Source organism: Camarhynchus parvulus, chromosome 3, assembly GCF_901933205.1.
Source record: "Camarhynchus parvulus chromosome 3, STF_HiC, whole genome shotgun sequence".
Taxonomy (NCBI): domain Eukaryota; kingdom Metazoa; phylum Chordata; class Aves; order Passeriformes; family Thraupidae; genus Camarhynchus; species Camarhynchus parvulus.
In genome coordinates this window covers 28,820,536-28,845,665 of record NC_044573.1, presented here as the reverse complement: position 1 = coordinate 28,845,665, position 25,130 = coordinate 28,820,536, and the positions used below count along the sequence as shown (strand labels likewise).

At 44.6% G+C, this 25,130-nt stretch overlaps 1 protein-coding gene across 1 annotated transcript in view; it reads left to right on the top strand.

Moving 5' to 3' along the window:
- Positions 1-18,715, top strand: part of DAAM2 (dishevelled associated activator of morphogenesis 2) — a 175,860-nt gene extending 157,145 nt beyond the window's left edge. The window contains 3 exon segments of the mRNA XM_030946526.1: positions 2,712-2,843; positions 11,061-11,231; positions 12,606-18,715. Coding sequence (XP_030802386.1) covers positions 2,712-2,843; positions 11,061-11,231; positions 12,606-12,821 — 519 coding nt within the window. The 3' untranslated portion in view covers positions 12,822-18,715.
- Positions 18,716-25,130: the final 6,415 nt, after the last annotated feature.

Here is a 25,130-nt window from a genome sequence, read left to right as displayed (position 1 = left end):
AAGAACCTGTAAAGGGAAGGCTGACATGGAGTTCATGACTTGGAGAGGCCCAGTTTTTGGCTGGGACAGACAATTCCCCCCCTTCGAAATGTGAGTAGGTAACTCTGTTTTGCCTTCTTTCATCAGATTATTTGTCCTTTTGCCTTGACAGCTGATTTTTCTTCTCTTTTCCATACATGGGTTCCGTGGGCAACCTCTCCTTCCCATACAATGACCATCTTCCTGCCTCAGTCTTCTTCCTGCCATGGTATTTTTCTTCTGAGGCTGCCAGCACCTCCCAGTCTGCTTGCTCAGTCCGTGGTTTTCTGGCGTGTGAAAAGCAGCACTATAGCAACAATAGAAGATCACTGTCAGGTGGAAGGGGAAGGAGGGGAAGGTGTGATTCTTGATTCTCTTCCAGTGTGTTCTCACCACAGCTTTGGCTCCAGTGACTGGTGTTTCTTCAAGGCCCCTTAAGAATAGAAAGCTAAAAATAGTTTCACAGTCAGATGTTCTTAAAGGTACTATGAACCATTTGGCTTCCTGGATTTGCAGCTCACTTCTATGTAAAAATAAGATGCATTCATTTTCAAGACATTCATACAGCTGTTGCCTTTGTGTAGGATGCTCCCAGAAGGACAGATAAGTAATGGAAGGGAACTTTGTCAGCAGAGCCCTTCTCTCACACAGCAAGAAGATCATAACCACCACTTGAGAAATTACTACCATGGCTGAATCATTTCATCCCTCTGGAGAACCAGCAGCCCAGCCCACCAGGGCCAGGTCCAGCCTCTGTTGTGCTACTATGATTAGTAGAGACCATTTCCAGAACATTCAGAGGAATTTATTTTTCTGTAGTGTCACTCTCTGGCTGATTACATAGTCATACTGGTTGCTTGTGTAGGTTTAAAGCTTTCTTGCATTTTGAGGTAATTATTCTGCTGGGAAGAAATGAATTTGAAATTGAAGGGCAGACCACCTAATCTTGATTTTACTTTGAAAAACCCTGCTCTCAAGTAACAGTCCCAAATGCCATAGCTTTCAATGGACAGTAAGACAGAATTGTTATACTCACCTGCCAGAGAAAGGGGGAAGGAGAGAGTGGAGCAACTTTCAGCTAAAATAAGCTTTAAAATTAGAATGGAAGAGAGTGGCTGAAAAAAAAATCTTAGAAGCATGTGACATGATATTTCTTGTATTTGTGAGGTTCATTTAAAAGTGATTGTAACATAGACAAAATTCACAGCAAAGTGATGTACTGAGCAGTGCTCCCAGGACTGTCCCTTGTGATCTGTTAGGAAACCAGGAAAAGAGAATTTAATGCAAAGCAGGGGAAGTAGCACTTCTTTATTGTGGGCTTTCTCTGGCCACCTCCACATTGCCTTTCCTGCCCCTTTTCTCCTTTGCGGTCTTTCCTAGTAGTGGTTGCATTCTTTTTCCAACTCACACCAGACCAAAAGATATATCATGTCAGATTTTAGTTTGTTGATGGCCAAAGTAGTTCTTGGCATTCAGCAGCACTGTGTGAAGCAAATCCCAAGATGTTTCTCAGCATGCGTGCTTACAAACCTACCCATAGGTGCTTATACCCATTGGGCTCTTTGAACTGCTATTTTGATGAGCAGTAACAGAGAGCACCCAACATGCATGGAGCTAGAGCTGCAGCCAGCACAAAAGTATTTTTTTTCCAAAGGGAACAGAGGGTCAGATTGTAACTTGACCTGCTGCTTCATGCTGCTTTCCCTACAGAGAAAGGCTTTATCGTTCCCACTGATTATTCAGCTGAGAATAAAGATGAGGCCCAGATTACAATTTCATTGTCCCCATGAGACTGTCAACAGCACACAAGCCAAGCACAGGCATGAGAGATATCCAGTCTCACTATAAATTAATCAGTTTGAGGAGCTCTGTAGCTCTCTCCATGTTTCAAGCATGATGATTAAAGTAAGGGAAGAGATTGCTATGGGTAATCTTGGCTTAAAACTAAAAAACTTGAGCCAGAAAGAAAGAATCTTGCAATCATATTTTTTCTTTTGGTAGGTAGCAGACAAATAGATCATTGTTTCCTATGATTTTATGTATTCTTTTTACTTTTACCATAACTCTTCTTAGCACAATAGCCCCAGTTTCTAACTCTGTCACTTTTATGACATCCAACATAGTGCTTAGGGTGCTAACAAATGTTGTACCTGGCATCTGTCTACTTGTCCTTCAGTGGAAGAACCAATTCTGATGTCAGTTTTGCTGTTCACCTGCTGCTTTTCAGAGAAATACAGAGCAGATCTAGAACACATTTTCCCAAGTATACAGCATTTTGATTGACCATGGGAAGAGATGATGGAACAAAACTCACTATTAAAAATCCTAAAGTCACTTGCTGCACAAAGCTCTTTGTCATTTTGCATAGGGAAAAAATGCAGCACTTGATGTAGTTGATGCTTAAATTATAAAGTTGCTTTAGAAACTTAGCATGTTGATGGCTTTTTTGGAAGTGGTTGTTATTTGAGGATAAGTGAAACTGTAACCAGGACCTTCCTTCATCTCACCTTGACCTCCCCTCTCTCGCCTAAAAACTTCTGACTTAGTGAGAAAATGCTTTCTAAGTTAGAGCTCTGGATGAGTGTGGGAGCAGAGCATGCTCTGCAGTGAGTGAAACAGATGGACTTTCCTGCTGCCTTCCTCACCACTGAGGAATCTTTGACACTTGCATGTCTCTATCTCTTCTCTTTCAGGAGCTGGATTATCAGAAGAGACGCATGCGAGAATCAGGGGACAGGTTTGTTCCCGTGATGAGCGATTTCATCACTGTGGCCAGTTTCAGCTTCTCAGAGTTAGAAGACCTTCTCAATGAAGCTAGAGACAAGGTAAGACTTCCTTTTGAAGTGATTAGTTTCATCAGCTCAGTCAAAAGCCTGAATTGAAATGGAAACAGTGATTTAAGGTGCTGGGACTGCCATGAAAACTTAATAGACACTGAAAATTGTTTAGGCTGAAGTTTCTTATTTTTCCTAATGTGGTCTATATCCATTTAGAACATATTTTAGGATTAAAAGAAGAATCATGCTCTTACCTACTTCTTTCTAATATTCCTTTGCATTATTCTTGTGTGGCATAGAATTGCAGTGGCAGTATCCTGCACAACAGGATACCACACCTTGCCATAGGGTGGAAGGGAATGCCCTTTAAGCCATTGCTAAGGGGTCCTTTGTTAGTGATGGTGACTTCACATCTTTTTACCTTCTCCTTCTGACTGCATTCCACTTTACTCATTCATCTGGGGACATCTGTGCTTTGTCTCTTTCCTTTCAAAATGTACCTGGTAGTTTGGTGTCCTGGTTTTAGCTGGAATAGAGTTAATTTTCTTCTCAGCGGCTGGTACAGTGCTACACCAGCTATGCTTGATCTTTTCCACTTCTCTGTTACTGGGTGTATTTCAGTACCAAGATAGAAATCCCAAACATGTGTGGTTTGTCTGAAGTTTTTAGTTTCTTCTTACACACCCAGAACCATGTGCGTGTTTATTCTTCAGGTGCTGCTGCAATCATTTTGTCTTTTCACTGTCTGCACCTCCATTACCAGATTGGTACACCTAAGGAGGTGCTTGTTCTTTGCTGATGGCTGGAATCTGGCAGTAATCCCTCTGTCTCTCAGCTGAATGAGGAAGAATTTATGTGAAAAGATCATAAGCATATGAAAATGTTTAGAGAAGAGCAAGTTTTAAAGTAAATTATATGTAATGGCAAATCTGCCCTTGTTGGCTGGCATGTTAAAAGTGCTTGGCTATATGAAGCGAAGGGGTTATTTCTTTTGGATTGAATTGTTTCCACTCTGGTGTCAGTCCTTTCAGTGTTAAAGAACCTATTGCATTACTAATGAAAGCTGTGCTGTTGGATCAGAAGACCTTAGATTTTGAAAATATAGGCTGAGGATCTTGACAGTAAGACTCCTCATTCATCCAGTTCCTCTGCAGTTATTTTGTGATTGAAAAACATTTCCTTACTGTGGAGATGAACTTGGTAACAGTGAATTGCAGCTGCAAATGCCGGAGCCACCGGCTGTCAGTGAGGGCTGCCCTGGCAAGCCCAAGTGGGACAGTAGCTATTGCAACACTCAGAGGGCAAAGCTAGGCAGTCCAACACCACTAAAAACATTATTGGGAGAATAACATGACTAATTTTTTCGTAGTATCATAGAAGGGTTTGGATTGGAAGGGACCTTAAAGATCATCTAGTTCCAACCTCCTCCCCCCAGCCCTGGGCAGGGACACCTCCCACTAGGCTGGGTTGCTCAGAGCCCCCTCCAGCCTGGCTCTCAACACTTCAATTTTTCATTGTTGTCATGTTGCTCGAGAATATTCAAACTACTTCCAGTATAATAATGTTCACACCATACTGGCTCTCTAAGCACAAAAAAATACTTTACATTCTGTGACCCCACAAAATTTACTGAGAAGAACTTGGTTTGCTATGGTCTGGGGGCTTTTGTATTATGACTGGGTAAATTTTTCAACTTCATTATATTTAGGCACACATTTCTGGAAAGATATTCACTCTGTCCATGTCTTAGACTGCAGACTTTTGAGTTGATGTTAAAGATGGTGGTGCTCCTTTCGTTTTGGCACACCAGGACAAAAACCCAATTCAGATTCTTTATAAGTTCAGTTGGGGGTTAAAAACCAGCAAGTGGTACATGTCCAGCACAGCAATGCAAGTTTCCTTGATCAGACACTTTCAGGGAAAATGCTATTCTTTTGCTTTAAAAATAACCAGAGAAACTCCCTGCAGACAGAGCAGTATGTCTGGAAGTTGTTTTATGCTTTTTTAGACATAGCCAACATAAAGCACTCAACATAAAGAGATGTTTTATTTTAATGACTATAACATGCTTAGGAAACGTTACTCTACCTTCTCCTCACACACCCTTGCTATGTTTGAACACACACCATTCCAACTTTTGCTCAACCTATGGCTTTGGTTCTTCCACTGGCAAAAAGCTGCTTTTGGACTCCAGTAAGGGAACTGTCTGTCCTTACCAGTGTTGAGCTATTTCTCATGTTTGCTTCATATTATTTTGGCCCTCTCTTCTTCCTCTTTTTCCTCTTTTCTTTCTTAAAAAAGGAAAAAAAAAAAGAAAAAAGCTGGAAATTTTCAACAAACCAGATGTGCTTCGCAAAGCTTATAACATCTTCCAACCTCAGTGGGCTCTCTGTGCTTGTTGAATCACAAGCTTTTTTCTTACCATGGAAACATAATGGAACTAGCCAATTAAAGTAAGAGAAGGACCAAGACATCTGATTATCCTGTTCTTTTTTTGATTTCTCAAAGCAAAGAAAATTGAGCAAAAAAGGTAGTGAGGCAGGGAGGACTTTGAACAATATCCAAATGAACCTAGGAAGAGCTCGTCTGACTCACAGATTTATTAATAATAATGAAGCCCTAGTTTTAACAGCTGGAGTTGGATATCCTAAATTTAGATGTGGTTAATTGATTACCATGAGTTAATCAGAGCCATGTTTCCTCAGCTGGGATTTAAAACAATATAACTTATCTTCTCAAACTGTGGAAGTTTTATATTTTTAAAAACTTTTTCAATATTAGCAAAAGTAATTTCTTTAGGGATGGAAACAATCCATTACCAAGGTGTGGTGCTGACCTTCTCAGCAGACAATATTCTTCACAATCCCATTGCAGTACCTTTTTGGCCTTTTTGCTTGAACAAAACCATTCAAAGTCAGTGGCCACAGGGAGGAAGTGATATTTTAAATTTAAAGGGCCAGGTTGTCAGATGCAGGCATCCATGTTTGCAGAGGAAGCCTTGTCACTGTACTTATCTTCATGCAGTAAACAGATGGCTTGGTTAAGAACTGAACCTAGACCAACTCTCTAAACAGGCTTTCTAGCACAGCTGGTTCTTGTTCTTTTTGTGTTTTTCTCACTTTCAATACCACTTTATAAGGAAGTATATAGATTAGATCAAGGGATAATGTTTTCTGCCATTTCCCATAAACTGGAAGGTGGGGGCAGGAGAAAGTGAAACTCTGCCCTGGAATCCTTCACCAGTTTTTATGTGTTTGAACATATGAAAAATTGATTTTCTTTTTTAACATAAGAAAGAAGAGGTTGAATTTTATTCATGAAATTTTTTTCTCTGTTTCCTGTGGGAAAGCAATGAAAATGCCCAAGCAGAGGAAGAGTAACCTCCTATGGTATTAATTTTATTTTTCTACTTGAAAAAGGTGACATTTGTCCTATATGAATCTTTACTATGTACTTAAATATTGTCAGGTATGAACTTAGATTGCTAGACTTCCTCAGAATTGTTCTGCTTTGTGCTTGGTTTATAACAAACCTGTTTTTAAGACACTTTGGATCTTGTTAGGAGTACAAAGTCTGCTTGGTCAGATATTGCCATTACTGTGCTAAATGTCAAACTTAAGCCTCTCTATAGAGACACTGTGGAGACTACTGTAAGGGGAAAGTGGGTAGGAAAAGTGTCCATTTCCAGTCTTTCTGATGACAGTTCCTCTCAAGCAAGGTATGATGGAGAAAGGAGTTCAGACTCTGCACTCTGCATACTTTTAATAAGCTTAGCACCTACAGTAACTGTTTTGAAGAACAGAAAGGCAGTGAGAGCTTTCTGAGTGAAAACCATTTAAGAAAATAGTCATTAATAGCAGAATGCTATGAAGCACAAAGGAATGCTATAGTCCAAGTGCTAGTTATAGGCTGTACACTTCAGTTATGCATTTTGGGGACTGGTGTTTTCTGTCAGCCCCTGGGGAAATGAATAAGGAATGTATAAGGACAGAGGCTGAGGAAGATGAAGTATTCTACAAAAGACACCATCAGCCATTTGGTAAATAAATCACACAGCTGTTGTACAGTAACTTAGAACTTCAGATGCTGCAGTGCAGATTGGCATCTTACGTATGAAAAAAGTTTAAAGCACCTGTAGCTCAATGTAACTGTTAAACTCCTGGGAGAATCCTTTAAGAGCATTTGGGCGGAAGAAGAGCTAGGCCCAGCCCTGCCTGAAATTGGCAGGCCTCCTTCCATTAACTGATCTGAATTTGTCCCATAAAGAGAAAAGGCATTTATTTTACCTGCCTCAGTACTGAGTTGATGTCTTCATAAGAGCACACTCAAGAGTACTGGTCTGAGGAATACAGTTCATGTTCCATGGCTGCATGGTATAATTCAGTTGTGTATTGGCTCTTCCCACAACAGCAGACAGCACAGACAGCAGGAAATTTTTATCATGGCTGTTTTTCCTTCTCCTCGTAGAGCCCCATTCCTGCCGTTTCCAGAGGTCTTCTGCCACTGTTTAACATTTCATTGGCAAGCACAGCAGAGTTTGTGTGTGCTGCTGTCCCGCTTTCCTTCTCCTTGCTAAAATGGCTTTTTAAAATAAACAACTGTCTAAACGATTTGCTTTGGCAAGAGGATAAATTCAGTGGAAAGTTTGGCAGAGGAAGCAGAACTGGCACTGAGCTCGTGGACCTGTTATATCATGGAGCTTGGGGGCCCTTATGGTGCAGAAATGAATTTTGTAATAAAAAAAGATATACCATTCTGTGTTACAGTGGAAAACCTGCTGAAACACAGTTTTCCATTTTTGCTTTTGCCCATGTCATCTGTCCCCAAATGACTCGGGAATAAGCAAGTTTCAGCCCTTGTTCCACAATATTAGAGCACATCGCAAAATTCTGGGAAGCATTTTTCATGCATGAGGACTTAGCTACAGATTTCACAACTGTGCACAAGAGCTGGTGTTGTTTGGCAGGGAACCTGCCCGTGGAACAGTTAAACAATCTGTACCTGGTGACACAAATCCCATGACAGAGAGCAAAGGAGAGGGCTGGGATCCAGAGCACCTTGGCCTGTGCCAGTCTGCCTCTTAATGCCCTGAGTGAGGCAGGCAGTGTGATTTTAGCCGCTGTGGGCAGGTAGAAGCCTGGGCTTTGTGACAGCATTGTGGGGGCTGTCTGTGGCAGCTCACTGCCCCTCATCCCAGCACCGGTGTTTGGAAAAGCACATGTGGTCACAGAACCAGAACTGCAGAGAAGTAGAAGAAGTAATAAAGCCATAGGGGTCTGTTGTAGTTTAAGCAGTGAAAAGATAGCATGTGTCTCTTTACAATAGTGCATTACATTAGTGCAGTTGTTGTACAGATGTGAACTGCTTTTGCCATTTGCTATATCAGATCAGTGGGGCAACACTTTCTGTTCTGTAATCAGTGGAGAACACAAGGCTCAGAAAGGAAGCATGAATTCCCAAGCCACATCATGGGCAGAGCTGGCAGCAGAAGCTGGATCTCCTGACTTGCCTTCCTCTGCTCAGTCAGCTTTTTTTCCAGAGAGGGTAGAGAAAGAAGGAGAATGTTTATTTCAGTGAAGTCCAGATTTTCCCTTTTGTAGTTGTTTTAGGTCATCCAGCTCACAAAGTTTTTGCTTTTCCTCTTTCGCTGCTTTACAGTAAGTGATTGTGACCTCCTAAACTCTGTATTACACGGCACCAAAGACAGGCTGTTCTCAACCTCTTTGCTGCTGCTTAGAGACTGCAACACCTTAGAGTCATGAGTGTGTCTGGAAGGCTCCCAGGCTGCTGAGACTTTCCAGCGCAGCAACACTGTTCCTCCTCGGGGAGGCAGTGGCAAAAGCCCCTCTTGCCAGTGTGACACGAACTAGCTGAACTAGCTGGTCCTGGTAGTTGGGTGACAGGCCTCGTGCAGAACATTTGCAGACAACACCACCCTCTAAAGGAGACTTCCATGTATGTAGGAACCAAGAGCCCCAGGCAACGAACCTCTGCCTTTTCAACCTCCAGCTTCCTTAAGTGACTAGGAAACCCCTGTGGACATTCATGGACTCAACCAGCTCATTTCTGTGTGCCCTCTCATTCACCTTGCTGAGCACAGGAGGAACATGAGATGGAGGAGCGCATTGCAAGGTGCAACAGCTGTTTCCTGTGAGCTGCCCCTGACTTCAGGCTTTGCAGCAGTTGGACAAGCCTTCCTTCTAGCTGGCAGCTCTGGTCACTGCTCTTAATTTATACTTTACTTTCAATTTTCACAGGACTTAATGACAAATTAGGTGGGAAGAGATTCTAGGTAGCATATCCCCTGTGAGCAATGAGCTTCAGGTGCTCTGTGTGTTCAGGCAGTGGTGGCAATGCCTGTGCTGAAGTCTTTCTCTGGCACTTTTCTGCCTTCCTGGCTGATTGTCATACTGAAGCAAGCAAGATGAGAAAATAGAGCATATGGAGATGCTTTATCTCCTTCCCTGGTATTTACAGCCTGTGTGCTCTCTGCCAAAGAGCTGGTGCTGGTTCAGTGTGGGTTACTGTAGACTGCTGCACTTCCCTAATATTCAGAAAGCCTGTGTATGTATTATATACAGATAAAATTACAGAGAGGAGTGGGGAGAGGGTGTAGGTGTGCATACTTTGGGTATGTCTTCAGAGGCTTCAGAGAAAAGGAGTTAAACAGAGAAGTATTCTGTTGCTGTTTCTATGTGGCGTTTCCTTCAACTCCTGCCATGTTTGGTAGCTCAAAGCAATTTGCATTTCTTCCAACACTTTTTTTCCAAGATTCTTTGGATTTCTTTGTTTGTTTCTGGCTGAAAACACAGCCTTTTTAAAGAAAGAAAAAAGAATCTATTGCTTCAAACTGCTTTGTGGGCCTGGCAGGGATAGCAGAGAAGGGGAGATGCTGAATCTCTCAGGCTGTGCCAGAAGGAAGTTGCTTTCTTTGGAGATTTCTTCCCCCTGCAGTTGACTGGGAGACACTGTTTATGCTTTACCTGGTACAGGGCCAGAGGGGTTTATAAGACCTGCTTCCAAACTCATTTTGTGCTGGGATCAGAGCCTGAACTGTTCTTACTGTCTTTTCCATTCTGCAAGAGCATTCACATAAGGAAAGGGAAACTGGCCTGTGTTAGTATGGGCTGAAAACATGTATCAGAGAGCTTGAGGACAGTCCATAGGCTGGTTGGTAAATGTTGAGGTTTGTAAGGTTGCTCTGTGGTTGTGTGCTAAAGTGCAAGCAGGGAATGCTGGGGAAGCTGTGCCTCAGGGCACAAGTCCTATCAGGAGTGTGTTCCTGGGGCTGCCTGCTGCAGCACAGACGAGTGTGAGGGAGCATGGCTGGGCAGTGGGTGGATGTGTGTCCTTACACAGCACTTACCATACGTGTGTTCATGCTGCTGACAGACTGTATGTGCTTGCATTTGGGTGCATTTTGGTGAGCAATGAGACCTGCTTGGGAGTGTGAGAGTGCAAAGGAGAGACTACAACTGCTGCAGGATTCATGTCCAAGAGCCAGGGGTTGCTGTGAATTTACCATATCCCCATCAGGACTGCCCTGTGACTGAAGTCCTGCCAGTTGGCTGCCTCCATATGTGTCCTGCAGCCTCAACATTAGCCTTTTAAAATAAAAACCACTTGTGATGTATTCACTCTCTTTTAATTCTGCCTGGGAGCCCTGGATGCTTTCCTTGCCCCTCTTTCATGCCTTGTCTGTCTATAGTCTCCTCTCTCCCACGCAACACCCTGACTCAGAGGACTCTAGAGAGATGGATGACATGGCAGAAGGCTTCTGAGAGGACAGACTGTAGCTTTATTGCAAAAAACTTTTACTTTCAGGCATTTTAAAAGTGGATTTGAAGGGAAGATGGAAGGGAAAAGTATGGACTAAAACTACTTCTTTCCCCAGCTAGCTCACTGTCTTCCATGCCTTGGCTATCCTGCAGCTGCAGCCAAGATGTGGCCACAGTGTCATCCTCTGAAATTACTCTATTGCCCTCAGGAACTAAAGATCCCTTTTTGTATCAGTGGACAGTTAGTGCTCTCCAGCACTATTGCTGCATGTTGCCCAAAGGATATCCAAGAGAGCAGACTCTTCAGGGATGGAGGCACCTGCCTTAAGGAGAAGCACTTCTGTTGCTGGGGGTAGTTTCTACTCTTGCCACATGAATGCTCAGAGGGTATTGAATTACTTGGTGTGGTTACTCATAAGCTATCCTTGCTGTCTTCACCAAACTGCCTCCCTAATTATGGCTCTTGTGTTTTCTGCCCCCTTGACAGTATGCCAAGGCACTGAAGCATTTTGGAGAGACCGAGGGCAAGATGCAGCCAGATGAATTTTTTGGCATCTTCGACACTTTCTTACAGTCATTTGCAGAGGCCAAGCAAGATCTGGAGAATATGAGGAAGAAAAAGGAAGAGGAGGAGCGCAGGGCACGCATGGAGGCCATGGTGAGGATCTGGGGACAGGAAGATGTTTCCTTCCCTCACCTTTTCCTGCCTTGAGAGTAATTCCAATGTTCAAGTCCTGTCACTGTTTTATGTTCTTCTCCCTGGCACCTCTCTTTGGCATAATTCTGTTCTCACATATAACATTTTCCTTGCTGTCTGTCTTATCAGCTCTCAAGAATGTACTGTTTGACTCCCAAATTACCTCCTTTCGGATTCAGATACCAAATCTAGGCCAGTCATTTTTGCCCTGGCACTTTGCAGGATGGGGTTGCCACCACTCCATGCCAGACTATCCTGCTTTTGGGCAGCAAGCAAAGAAGCCAGATTTCCTTCAGTCCTGCCAAGCTGGTCAGCTTCCAGTCAGACTCCATCATCATCTGCTGTGTGCCTGTCATCTGGCAGTGACACAGCAAATGCCCTGGCACCTGCTGCAGCCCACTCTGGCAGTATTTGTCTCTGGCCAGCCTTAATGCCTTCATTACTGGGGCCGTGTCTGGCCTTGGCGTGGCAGGAGAGCTTTCTGTGGGTTTTGCTGCTGGGAGACAGACGTGTATGTCCCCAGGGGTTTGTGTGAACCAGCCTCCCCCTCTAACCCCAGCCTCTGTGCTGCCTGAGAACTCAGTCCCTCGCCTCCTTCCCCCCTGCTGCTGCCTTAGCCCTTGCTGCTGCCATGGCCCCAGGCCACGCTGCGGGGAGTTGCTGATTTAAATGTTTGCTGAGCCAAAAGCAGTGGGGTTTGCCTTTCAGAAGAGGAGAGAGGTAAAACACCGAGATTCCAGCAGCCTTACCATTGGACTCAGGGATAAAATGCCAGGACATAGGCTCAAGTTTCCTCTCAGCCAGCCTGGAAAGTTCAGGGCCCACTGTTAAAGCACTGTAGGATGGTTTCATAGGTCTAATATGCCATGAGGGGGGCCTTATGGAAAGGGTCTTCCTGCAATGTGGGGCCAGCATTTACAGAGTGAGTGACCTGCTTCCCGATAGCCACCACCATCCCTTGCCAGTTCTACTGATTCTGGAGCTGAGCAGTGGAAAGAGAGAGCTGAGCTGGCACTGTCCTGCTGTAAAATTAGTGCAAAACAGTAGCAGCATGGAGAGATCCCGTGTGTCCTCTTGCTGCAGGCTGATTGTGCTTTGTGAGGCAGATGTGCTGCTACTCGTTCCTCATTTCTCCTGCTTTCTTCTCGCCTGTGTAGAAGAGAAGCCCAGTATGGCTTCTTGTTGCTCTTGGCACAGGTGATGGCCTTGTGGATAAGCTCCTACTCTTTTTTTCCCCTAATCTATGCTGATGCATTTTAGCTACTTCTTGGCAGTGTACCTAGTGATCTGGCATCTTGGTTAGCTAATCCTAAAACTCTGTGTCCTTCTCCACAGTTAAAAGAACAGAGGGAGAAAGAGAGGCGACAAAAGAAAGCAAAAGCTGGAAGCATCTCTGAAGAGAGCGGGGAGTTTGATGACCTGGTGTCAGCATTAAGGTCGGGTGAAGTCTTTGACAAAGACTTATCCAAGCTCAAGCGTAACCGCAAACGTTCGGGGAACCAAGGCTTAGAGACAAGCCGTGAGCGGGTGGTGACAAAGCTAAATTATTAACTACAAGAGGAAGAGAAATAATCAATCAAAAGAACGTGTTGAAAAAGTGCAAAACAAGGAAGATGAATGTGTGTGATGGCGCCTGGCTGACAGCTGCCCCAAAGGCTTTGGTCTGTAGCTAGAGACGTTACCTTTCCATGATCAGCTTTCCTCTCACCCCTCTTCTGTGCTCCTAATTTGACCCATTATAAAAGTGCCTCTGTGGATCCAGCAGGGCCTGTGACTGGGCCATGCAGAGCTGACAGATTTGCTTCTGGGAGTTTGTTGTGTCATCAAAGGCCTCATGGTGATGACAGAAAGTACTTGGGCCTTGCAGGCGGCCTCACAGCTGGAACAAGATAATTTTCTGTGTGCCAAAGTAGAAACTAGTCATGATCTCCATCTTGCTGATAACAAGGAAGACTAATTTCAGACCAATTCTGTAAACAACTATCACTTCTTCAGGATCTAGACTGGCCTTCAGGGGTTTATTGGGATGTGGTTCTCAAGTTTCCAATTCCCTTCAAGAACTGGATTTTATAAGCCATTGATTAGCACCTGAAAAATGCATTTTAGCTCATGTCCTGTATAGTATTTTTGTGTGGCCTACACTGTCTAAAGGAAGCAAAGCTTAGAAAGAAGTCTTCAGTTTCAGTTACAAAATGAAAATCAAGAATCAGGATCAACGTACAATAATTTGCAAAACTCTTTTGGATTCTGCTTTGCTAGAAGGAGTTTTCTGGAATTTCTTGGTGGTTGAGTCTCCAGGCTATGAAATGGATCTTCTTGGAAAGAAACTCTGGCTTTCCTTTAGAAAACTAAGCCACTGCCAGGTTGGGATTACAAGTGGATGACTGTAGAGTCTGTTGTCATTGCTGGAGGCTGGCAGAGAATCAGTGGAAAATTTCTTATCTTTTTGTGCAAGATTGGAAATTGGGAGCTCCCTAGTATCATCCACAGGTCTCCAGTAGCAAACAGTGAACAGGTTCACTGCCTGCCAGAAGTGAGATTTCTTTTCCACTTGATGCTAGCTGTGATTGCTGTTGGCATGAACTGGTCTTTCTGTTTAACAACCTGGCCACCACTGCACACACCCTACTCCTGCTGAGGGGAACCACGTCACTCAGAAAGGTATGAATGGTGTCAAAGGAGAGCCTTGGAGCACGCTGACTTTTCCATTTTGAAGAAATAACTTGGGATGAACTAAGGCAGAGCTCCATAATTATAACTGAGAGTTTTTCAAGGAGGACACAGAATTGTGTAAGCCATCAGGCTTTGGAATTAATTCAGAAGAAACAAATAAATTTGTAGTTAAGTTACATGAATTAAATATATAAGCAGAAAAGCAAAGACCCAAGAAGAGGCTTGAATTCTGTGTGTCTTCATGGTTCTAGGAAAGGGATTGGATTGTGTGGGCTGTCCTGGCCTTTTTTTTAACCTTTTTTTTTCAAACTTGTCTTCTTTTTTTTATTATCTTCCCTGGAGAAGGAAAAGAGGAAAAAAAGAATGGTGATGGATTCTTCCTCCTAGACAGGAAGAAAAGAGAACATTTGAGAAGAGGGACCCACCATCTACAAATTGCTGCATTAGTTGATAGCACAAAATGTCAAGGAATCCCAGGGAAGTTTAATCATTTGGTTTGATTTTTCTCTGAATGTCACTTAACCTCAGGCTCTGCACTGAGTCTGCAGAACAGAACTTCCTCTGCAATGCACGCTGCCTGATCAGTATTACACACTACAACGTTGGAGAAGCAAACTGTGGTGGTTTTCTGAACACTTTGAGAGTTAAATAATTATGTAAACTATTAAAAGCAAAAAAGAGAATTGAGAGAAGAGAAGCAAAAAAGTCAGAATTGTTAAACTCTGATGTTTCATTGTTTACTGGATTTTGAGTCTCCCACCCCAGAATTTCCCTATATAGGACATTCCAGACTGCCGCGCCTCTGTATAATACTCATCGTAAAGAGCTGGTATCTTACAAGAGCTGGGTGCATTCTCCTCCCTTACTATCCCACTCCCCTTCTGGGATTAGCTATTAACAGCAATGCCTATTGCAGTGGACACAAGCACCTTGTAGAAGAAAGACTATTTCATAAAGGTTTTTGAAAGTTTAAGAAAAAAATCTCACTTTTTTAAGCATTTTTATTTTAAATTACAAATGGATTTTTAGAAATGTCTCTTGTAAATTATATTAACAAGCTCCTTGCTGCTCCCTGAAGTAGACTTGCTATATATCCCAGCCTTTTTGTTTGTCTTGTTTTAAAGCATGCCGTGTAACCTATGCCATGTAAGCCATATGAGAGGTGGTAATATGTGCCAAATTGGTATACGCTTGAATTTAGATTTGAATAATCCCTGAATTCCAAAGATTATGCTTTTAGGCATTAGAACATTGTAGGGGTTTTTTCCTCCCTCTTTGTTCTCCCTGGGTTTAGGACACACCCAGAACTTCATGTGTAGTGCCAAGGTCAGTCCTAGTGCAAGATGATGTGCAAGTACAGCTGCTTGCCTGCTCCCCAGGTACTTGTTTGATAAGGCAGACTGTCAGCATGGCAGCTGCCAGAGAAGAAACACCTCAGGGCAAACCCTTTGAATATAAATACAGCATTTCCCCTGCCCCGGTATTTGTCAAACCAGGTTTGTGCTGTGCTTTCTGAAACTGAAGTCACTTTGCCAGGCACAAATGTAGCAAAAGCAGAGAGAGTGATAAATCCTCTGTCCCTTTGTGTACACAGTTCAGCCCTGATTTTTTAAAGAGGTCCTGCATGATGGTACGCAACAACACTCCAGCCACACTGGGGGTCAAAGAAAGCTGCTGTAGTTTTGCCACCTCTTTAACTCATACATTAATAATGAGAGATTGTGCAACTCCTGTAAACCAGCTGTGGGATCATTAAGGGGATGGACAGAAAGCTCAGAGTCATGCCCTCATTCAATACAGCTCAACTTTCTCAGCACTCCAGTGCCCCAGGCTCCCCGTTTTAAATCAAAAAAGCTTCGTTCAGTGTGCTGGACAGTCCCCCAGGCTCTTGACTCCATGGTGAAAGTTCATAAAGAAGGTTTTGGAAAAGCTCAGTTTCACACTGAGGCAAGCAGTGTTTTCATACAAGTGGTGACAAGGAGAGTGGCCCATTAAATTATCAACTGTATGAGATGAGGTTACCCACACCGAAGATAAGGAAAAAATTGGCTCTGCTGTAGGGCCTGGCATCAGATTCTTGCTGAAGCCAAGTTTGTCCATGTTTCTCATCTCTTGGGCACTATGAGTGCATATAATGCTCTCTTCTTCAGCAGTTGTAGTTGAGTTGCCAAGTGCTGAAGGAGAAAGGAAAATCTTATTCCTGGGTAGGTTTAGGAAGTGGTCTGAGGTCTAACATCACTGAAGAAGCTGGAGAAGAGCTAGGGTCTGCTGTTGTCCTTGCACCTGTGCATAGAACCAGCATTTTAAGAGAAGTCACTCTGTGGTTGGAAATGAGTGGAGAAGGAGGAGATGTGAGAAAAAAAGGCATAATTCAGGGCTTGTTCTGCTTCCTGCAGAAATACAGTAGTTGCTGACTTTATTATGAAGTTCCTTACACCTAGAAGAGCTACTTCCGAACTCTCCAGAATGTATCCCTAGAGGTCTAGTGCTCACTCACCTCTGTGTCTCTGCACTGTTGCTGTGCAGGTTGCATGAGAATGAGCCCAGAAAAGACTGAAGAAGACTCCCTCCCCCTTCCACTTGCTTTGAACTGAGTCACTCTTCTCAGTCTATTTTGTCTCTAGAAATGCTACAAGGTAAAGTGACTTCAAGGAACAAGACTCTTCCATGCTCTGTAGCACAGCTGTTGTCCAGGCACCAGTTCCCTACGAGAGCAGAAGTAGGACTAGTGTTCAGGGCCGAGAGACTTCCCCACTGGGGAAAAAACCTGGATGTCCTTCAGAAGCATTTCTGTAATGTGTTCACAATGTCTGAGGAAGGGAAAGGAGTTGCAAAGGATCCTGGTGGGAGACTGTGGGGCAGGTATTTCCATAATGATCAGCCCCACTGGCTAAATCTTTCCTTTTCTTTAGGAAAGATCACACTTTGAGCTGGGTTGCACGGGAGAAGCTTGTGTCAGGAGTTTCCGTGAGGGGAAATGAGATCCGTTGTACAGTAGATGATGTACATGATATATGCAGTTTTGTTTCTAGGTTGGTTGTTTTGGGTTTTGTTTGTCTGTTTGTTTGGGGGTTAAATGATTTTTAAAAAAAAAGGTTTTAGGAATCTCTAAGGGGAACCTGTAAATCTGACACCTCTATTTATTTTGCCTTATTTTAGTTTGCTATGTTTGTATGTATGTATACGCTGCATTACAGCAAAGACTATTGAGACTGTGCCAGGGCATTACACCAGCTGGAGACCTGGCTTGGCTTCTGTGCCAGCTGAGCCGGGCCAGGGGATGCAGGTGAGCAGTCTTGGTGTGGGGAGGGAGGGAGGAAAAAAAAACTTCTTGGCTTTTGTCATAATTACTCTGCCCCTGATTATCCTGGTTCTTGGAAAGCTCTCATTTTAAAGCTTGTGGTGATCTGATGGAGGCTGGTTATTTTAGACCACTTTCTACAAAAGATGTTTGGTTTTTATTATGTGTCATGGTGAGAAGATTGAAAAGAGTAAAGTGCATAGCTGCGCACCTAAACTTCACCCTTCCACACAAATTTGGTCCATAATTCCAGAGAAGCTTGACTAGATGGCTAGAAGTGGTTCATGCCCCCTAACTTCTCAACATATTTAACCCACTAATGAGTGAGAAAAACTGGGACAGTTCTCCTTTCTCAGAGCTAATATTCCTCCCTATCTTTATGGCCAAAGAATGATTTAATCTACTTTACCTCTTTCCTCCTCCAGCCCACCTCCCTAGGTTACCTCAGGTAAGAAAAATCTTTCTACTGATTGGTTTGTAACCCATGGAGCCTCTGGCAATCAGAAGGTGTTTGGCCATGGCTCCTTGGCTTCTGTGCTTGACACAGGAGATTTCTGATTGCCTGCCATGCAAAGAGGTAGTCTCCATTGGCCACCCTTGTTTCTCTTATAAAGGTAGAAGGGGCCAACCTGGATAACACAATTTTGCCAACTGAAAATATAGAATTTATATATTTATTTGCATAATGCATTAAAAAGCTAATCTAAGTAGTAGTTGTGATGACCAGTATTCTCTGAAACTGCCCAGATTTGCTCACTGTGCCTGCTGAGAAGGATGCCAGTCTAGTGTGGTGTTTTGGGAACTCATTTAATGAAAGAGCCTGGATGGTTACAAACTGGAGTCTTCTGTTATGGGTAGTAATGTAGAATTGATCCACAGTAACTGGTTCATGTTGCTCTGGTTTTACATCAGCATAATTAAAAGTAGGATCTGGACTAAAACTCTGCTTTAGACAGTTTTGTAAGAAAGTAAAATGTTCTACCACAGCTCATGTAGGGCATGGTCCTTTTAGCCTCCCCCACTGGGAGCTCTGAGCCAAGTAATCTGGAAAAGCCTCTCTGACAAGCCATTTGCCCCCTTCCTGCTTGCCTTCAAACAGGCTCTTTAACGCTCTTTGCAGTTTTTAGAATTGTGAGGGAATGTTTGGTACCTGAGCTGCTCCGTGCTCAACGCCTCCCTTCCAAGTTATCCCCACCTGCAGCCATTCTGCTCCCCTGCAAGCCTGCTCAGCTTGAAACTCGCAGGTCACTTTGGGAGGTGGCCCTGCCTGCCAAGCTAGAAAGTACAGTGCTGCTTACTGAAGTGGGAGGTTGTGTGCTGCTGTAATGCCTTGGCCTATCCTCATTTCTTAGTCAGTTGAAGACTATAGGTGAATTAAATGTACAAATCCTGTAGTGTCCTTTTTATCTGTATCTTTTATAAGAATATACTGTAATACTAAAAACAAAGGAAAAAAAATTAAATATATATTGCCCCCACTGTGTCTTTGTACATTTCTTGGTAGTTTCATTTTCTGTGCATTCTGCCACAAAGTCCAATAGGTGAGTTGGGGTCTGAGTGCAGTTTTTTTGTTAAGCTCTGGCTTTTTAGGTGACACTGTCACTGCAGAGCCAGTGAGAAGCTCCACAGGTTGTTCTGGAGGCACAAGCAACACCGTGGAACACAAGCACATTCTCTCCATGCTGTGCAATGGTGAAGAGCTCATTACAGAGCCAGTGGGTTACCATATCCAAGGGTCCCCTTAAAAAGCTCTCTTTTGTTCATATTCCAGAACTATGTATGGTACACAGGAGTTCACTTAAAGAAAAAGAAGAAAGTAAGATGGTCCTGATATCTAGGAGTTCATAATCTATGGCTGGACATGACTATTCCAAACGTGGAAGGGAATGCGGGGCAGCAGCACTGATCCTGAGCTCACTTATGTAACTGAGCAACATCCCGACAGCAAGAGCGTCGGCTCGGGGGAGGAGGGGGCAGGAGAGCGTTGCTGCCAAGGAAGGAGTTAAATAAGGCCAGCTGAAAAGAAAGCAGGAAAGCCAACATCAGGAATGAAGGCTTCAGAAAACCAGGGTGGGGAGTCTGGAGAGAAGTTAGACACAGAACAGCCAGGTGAGCAAGATGCACACAAGGGTTAGGGCTAATTTGTGGCTGAATTGAAGGGTGTGCTGAGGAATTCCTTGGAGTTCAGGGGTAGAACCTTGTCCTCATCACAGAGGCAATGTGTGAACCAGCTATTTCATTCAAGCACAGATCTCCCCATTTCTCTTAATGGAAAGAACACACTGACAAAATTATCCTTAAGCCACAACATTTAATACTTATCTTCAACCCATTAAAGGGCAATGCTTCAACCTTGAGCACCTGAGATCATGCCTGGCTTCCAGTGGGAGCCTTGCTGGCTACACAGCGCAGCACATTCCTGCAGCAATTAAGTTCCCAGGGACCCCAGACAAAGCTCAGCCATTGGCTCTGGCTCTCAGGTGGGAAGAACTGTGGAAATCAGCAAAAGCAATCAGGGTGTAACTGCTTGCACAGGCTGAGGATCAACAAGCAGCAAATGGGAGTCTGAGTGCTTCGTGGGAAGGTAGTTGGTTTTTAGTCGTTAGAAAGGCTTTCAGTGTCTCTGTTTTGATCCATTTGGTTCACACATTGCTAAATTTCTTTTTAAGTTCTTGTACAAATGGAAGGGCAGAGGCAAAGGGATGTTTCTGTATCACATGATTTCCTTCTGTAAAGGAAATACCTGTATCATGTGAGTGTTAGAGGCAGGATGAAAATGCAGGGGCCTCTCTGAGTTGTCTACCCTTGGCAGCTGGGGTTTGGTAGAGGAAGTCAAACCATTGCTTTTTCTCTTATTAGAGGTGAAACCCAGTGGCATTTGAATTATTTGCAGTGAACAAGGCAGAGATCCTGCCTGGATTGTAAGAAGACTTTTCTTTAATATTTTCTTTGGGGTTGGAGCACACAGTGAGGAACTGGTGTTCTGCCCTGCAGCATGGGTCCACCACAGAAGCCTCATTCAATCTTCCTGGTTGATACCTTTCCCATGATTGTGGACTTCCCTGTCCTTGTCATTGCTGCACAAAGCCAGGTAAGTGCCTCATGGCTTTTTCTGAGCAAATCTAGGGCTGGGGTTTAGCTGCCCTGAATGACTGGGAGTGAAGAGGAGTGTGAAGGGAGCTCTCTTCTCCTGCTGGGAAGGGGTGAATCTATAATTTATCAGTTTTCCCTTTTTATAACTTTTGGCTTCTGCTTAAACAAAGCTTTTATCTCTGCCATGGTGGACATGGAGCTTTCTGGGAGAAATCTGCTTGGCCCTGGATTTGTACCACTAGGAAATAAAATAATCAAAGTTCAGGAGTTTTTCCCCCCTCTCAAAGCCCAGAAGTTTTGGTTTTCAACATTGTTGTGATGGAGTTTGTTTGTTTGATGTTCCTGCAGTTAATGGGCTTCTTGCTGTTTTCTCTGAGGCATAGTTGCTATTTATCTCTACTTTGCTTAGGCTCACCAGGAGGTAAGGTCCTTTTTTTCCTTTTTGTCTTTACCCCTCTTCTGCTGTTTTTTCATCTCTTATGCCTTTTTTTCCTCTCCCTTTTGATTTTTTTTGCCATTTTTTCCCTAATCTTCCCCATGTCAGACACAGCAGTGAGGTGGGTGCTTGCTTTGAGTGAGCTGCTGCATTTTTGCTACCATGTGACAGCATTGAACCCTAGGTGTCCAGAAGGGTCTGGAATGCTGTGATAGGTTAACATGGGAATCCAGGAATTGTTCTTTGCCCAGCATGTTTTAGATGTGGGGCACAATTGTGTTGAGCCAATTTCTCAAGTGCTCGTGGAAGGAGAACACATCTCTAATTGCATTAATTAAAAAAAAGAAACAGAAAATGGAAGGGGGAAGATAAGTTCAGTTGGTCAGAGTGTGGTGCTAAAACCACCAAGATTGTGGGTTCAATCCCTGTAAAGGCCATTCACGTAGGAGTTGGATTTTATGATTCTTGTGGGTCCCTTCCAACTCAGAATATTCTGTGATGTGGGAAAAGACTTTGATAATTTATGGCTGTGAGATGTGGAAAAAGGCTTTTGTTTGCCAGAAGTGTCTGTGACCAGTAGTGGTTGGATCTGTCATGTTACAGCAGGACCTTTGCCATACTCTCCCTTCGTGGAAGGGCTATTCAGAGCACTTCCAGCAAGGAAAGCACAACAGCCACTCAGAGGCTGCAGGGACCTGGGGATCAGGGCTGACATCAGCCCTGGACACCCCTTCCTATGGGGCAGACAGGGAGGTGGATGTGTTGGACACTGTGTGATGTTGCTTCCTGCCCCTGCAGAGAGGAGGGCTTCTGTCTCTACATGTTCCTTGTAGAGGTTTTAAAAGATTGGTGGGGATGGGGGAGAACTGTGATTGTCTCAAGAAATCTGATAAATACTTGTTATTTGTCTGTTTGTTTAAGTAAAGACTCTGCCTTACCAGTAGGTCTGCAGAGGCAAAGCTCCTGTTTTATCATCCCCTAAAATATCACAAGTGATGTAAGAATTGGCCTAGATGCCCCATGAGAGACTACCAAGAACTTGCCTCGAGTCTGGTGAATCCATAGCTCATGCACTGATTATCAAACTCAGCCACTGTTTTGCCAGTGGTGTTTCCTGGAAAGCCAGTGGTCTGTAAAGGTATCAGAAGGTGCTTTGTGCACTGTGTCTGAGGAACACAAAAAAGTATCAAAAGTTTGTGCATGCTCTGTTGCCCACAGAAGGAAGCAAACAAAATAGGAGGAAAATTAATGTTCATCTGCTTTAGGCTTAAGCTATTTTTCATTTGGTTGTAGCAACACTGTAAAAGAACAAAGATGGATTCCCCCCCACCTCCCCCAACAAGGTTGGATGGTTCCTGGATTTGAGAGGTAAGAAATGGTGTTCTCCAGCGTCTCACTGGATATTCGTGTGATCAGGCTCTGCCTGGCTGAGTGCTGTCTGGGTGTGACAGCCTTTGGGGGCAATGGTAACTGTTATCTTAGCCCCTGCACAGTCAGGAGGTGTTTACAAGGACAGAAGCCTGAATCAGCCCAGTACTCGCCTACCCATGGGCTCACAGAAATGTGGTGTGACTGGGCAAGGGTTTCCTTGGGTTACACACAGTGTGTTTTTGCTGCTGAACAAGTTTAGAAGAAGCTGGGTAACCCCAAAGTGCAGATTTTCTCCAGGGTTGTCCAATCCAGTGTTTTCTTTCCTTTTGGGCTCCCAAGCAGAAAACTCTTCAGAGCCATACCCCATTCTGCTGTAAAGTACCCCTTGCTTCTGTTCCTGATTTCCTTCAATATCTGAGCCCTGTTCACATCTCTCTTGTACCCTCACAATTCCTTTCTGTTGCCATGACCCTTTGCTTGCCCACCTTGGGAGGATCTGCTGCCCTTTCTCTGTGGTATTATCAGCTGCAGGAGCTTGGGCATCTCAGTCTCCAGGTGAAGCCCCTGGCAGAGGACTGACCCTGGCACAAATGCTGTTGCTCTGCACTCAGCTTGGCTTTGCATGGGGCAGGAGTTGGCAGGGTGCTGTGTCCTACCTTCCCATTGTCCTCCTTGTGGTGCAGCTGGACCAAATGTTCATCCAGGGACCAAATGTTAAAGATGTTGTGTTGCTCTTTGGGAATGGCGGTAACACCTTCCCTTGCTCTGGTCCCTGAAATGAGAGCTTCTCTGTAAGTGGAGAGGAGGCCTTTTCTGCAGCTGGAGAGCTGGAGCTGCCTCTGGAGTCACAGGGATGGGCAGCCTTTCACCACAGAAGCATCTCCAGCACTGAGGCAATGTGACATCGGGACCAGAGCTAGCTGTGGTCTTGGGGGTGCTGATCTTGTGCCAACTCCTGGGGTGTCAGTGCTGGGATGCCTGAGCAAGCATGTCTTGGACTTGTACTAGGGTCAAAGCAAGAGATTCTAAATTGCAGCTTGTCCCATAGCCATGGTCTTGCCCTTGTCAGGCAGCTGCCAGCTCTCCGTCTGTTCCTGATTAATCCTCTCCCTGGGGGATGCTGACCAGTACATCCCAAATCAAGATGGAAGGAAGAAAGGGAGAAAATCAGATACTGAGGCAAGCTTACTCTCTAATTTTTAACCCATGCTGGCGCCCTAATACAAACAGTAAGGCAGCAGGAGTTTGGACAGGGATCAGTAGACCTGACTTAGTGCTGTGCAGAGCAGAACCAGTGTAATTGTGGGAAAATGGGCATAGTCGCAGAAATAACTGAGCTTTGATGGGAGGCAGGCTCTTTCTTGAGATCTTCTCTGGTGGCTAGCTCACTTCTCTTCCTGCTCCTTCTCCCCCTTTCCCTCAGCTCTGCAATGAACCCTGGAGGTCTGCGGCTCTCACTCTCTTTAGAAAAGGGTCTGGGCTGTCACCAACACATGTGTAGCTTTTCCCTTGGGAGGCAGCAAGGTGAAATCTTCCTCTAATATTTAGGAGAAATAAAGGGACAAAAGCCCATCTGCTAAAAAGAGACTTGTCAATCTGGTAGCAAACATCATTTTCTCCAATTGCACATCAGGCATGAGGAGTGCTCAGGCTCTGAAATCTGTCTCCAGGTGCTCACTGTAGAGTGCACAGATCAATGTGCCAGGTTAGTGTCCCCATCTGCAAACAATAATTTGAGTGATTTACCAAGCATGACGTGTTGGTCTGGCCCACATACATGTGGTCAGGTTCTCTTGGATCACAGTCCAGGCCAGTAGTGGTGGGACTCTCCTTTCTGCCGAGGTTGAAACAAGCTTCATGTGATGCCAGGGACTGTCTCTTTGCTCATAGGTGAAGGAGCAGCAGCTCCTGCCTGTACTCTAGACAGAACATGGTCCTGAGGCCCTGGAAGAGCTGGCACATGAGCCTGGAGGCAGCAGCTGCATGGGCACCGTGACCTTGCCACTGTTTTCACCATTTTTCCTGTTGCTCAGCCATTCCCATCAGCCATTCTTGTTTCTTTTCCTGTTCATTCTGGGACTGGCTCAGATTTCTTTGCCACCTTTTCTTGTCCCACATTTGTGTGAACCTTCTGGTGCAGAGAAGCAAGGTCTGGAGCTGTACTTCACTCTCCTTCCTGTGGTCCTTGCAGAGCCACCTCTGCCCTTGGTGGAGCTTTGCTTCCCTACAGCCTCCAAGGCACTCCCAGCCCTGCTGGGTGCAGGGGGCTCCACCAGTGCCCAACCTGTCCTTTAGAAAGCTTCAGCTGTGTGTGTGAGGAGACATTTTGTCTGAGGGATGAGGCTAAATGCAGGCCATGGTAAAGCCCCTGAGCAGCAGCTCTGGCACAGCTGCTCTGATGAGCTGATGTGCTCATTTCTGAGCAGAGCCACTTGTGGACAGAGAGGCAGCCCCTGTGCTCATGTGGACAGGGAAACAGGTGCTGAGAGTGTGTCTGGAAGGGATTTCTTGCTGGTGCCATGTGAGGTTGGAGGAATATTAGGGTTTTTCCCTTCTATAAATGGCTTTGTGAGAACAGGTTTCTTAACTTGGGTTACAACAGCAAGGGCTAATTGAGCTTTACTATGAGCAGGATGCTATCAGTGGCACATAAACTAGACAAAAATGTTGGCTAGGTTAGGTGAGAGGTGAGCCTCATGAATGCAGTCTTCCTCACAAATTCTCTTAAAGGACTTCTGGCCACACTCAACCTGTGTCAGGCACATGGTGAGGTGTCTGCTGTCCTGCAGCAGGGTGGAGGCTTTGCAGAGCTGCTGGGGCAGGAAGGGTTATCACTGCCCTCAAACCCTGGTCCCCTGACATGGGAAGAACCGGCACTCCTGCTGTTGAGTAAAGCACTTGGTCTGACTTCCCAGAGAGCTGCCTCCCTCATGGCTGAGGACACGGGAGGCATTTTGCCAGGCTCTCCTGCTGCTCAGTGAGGGTG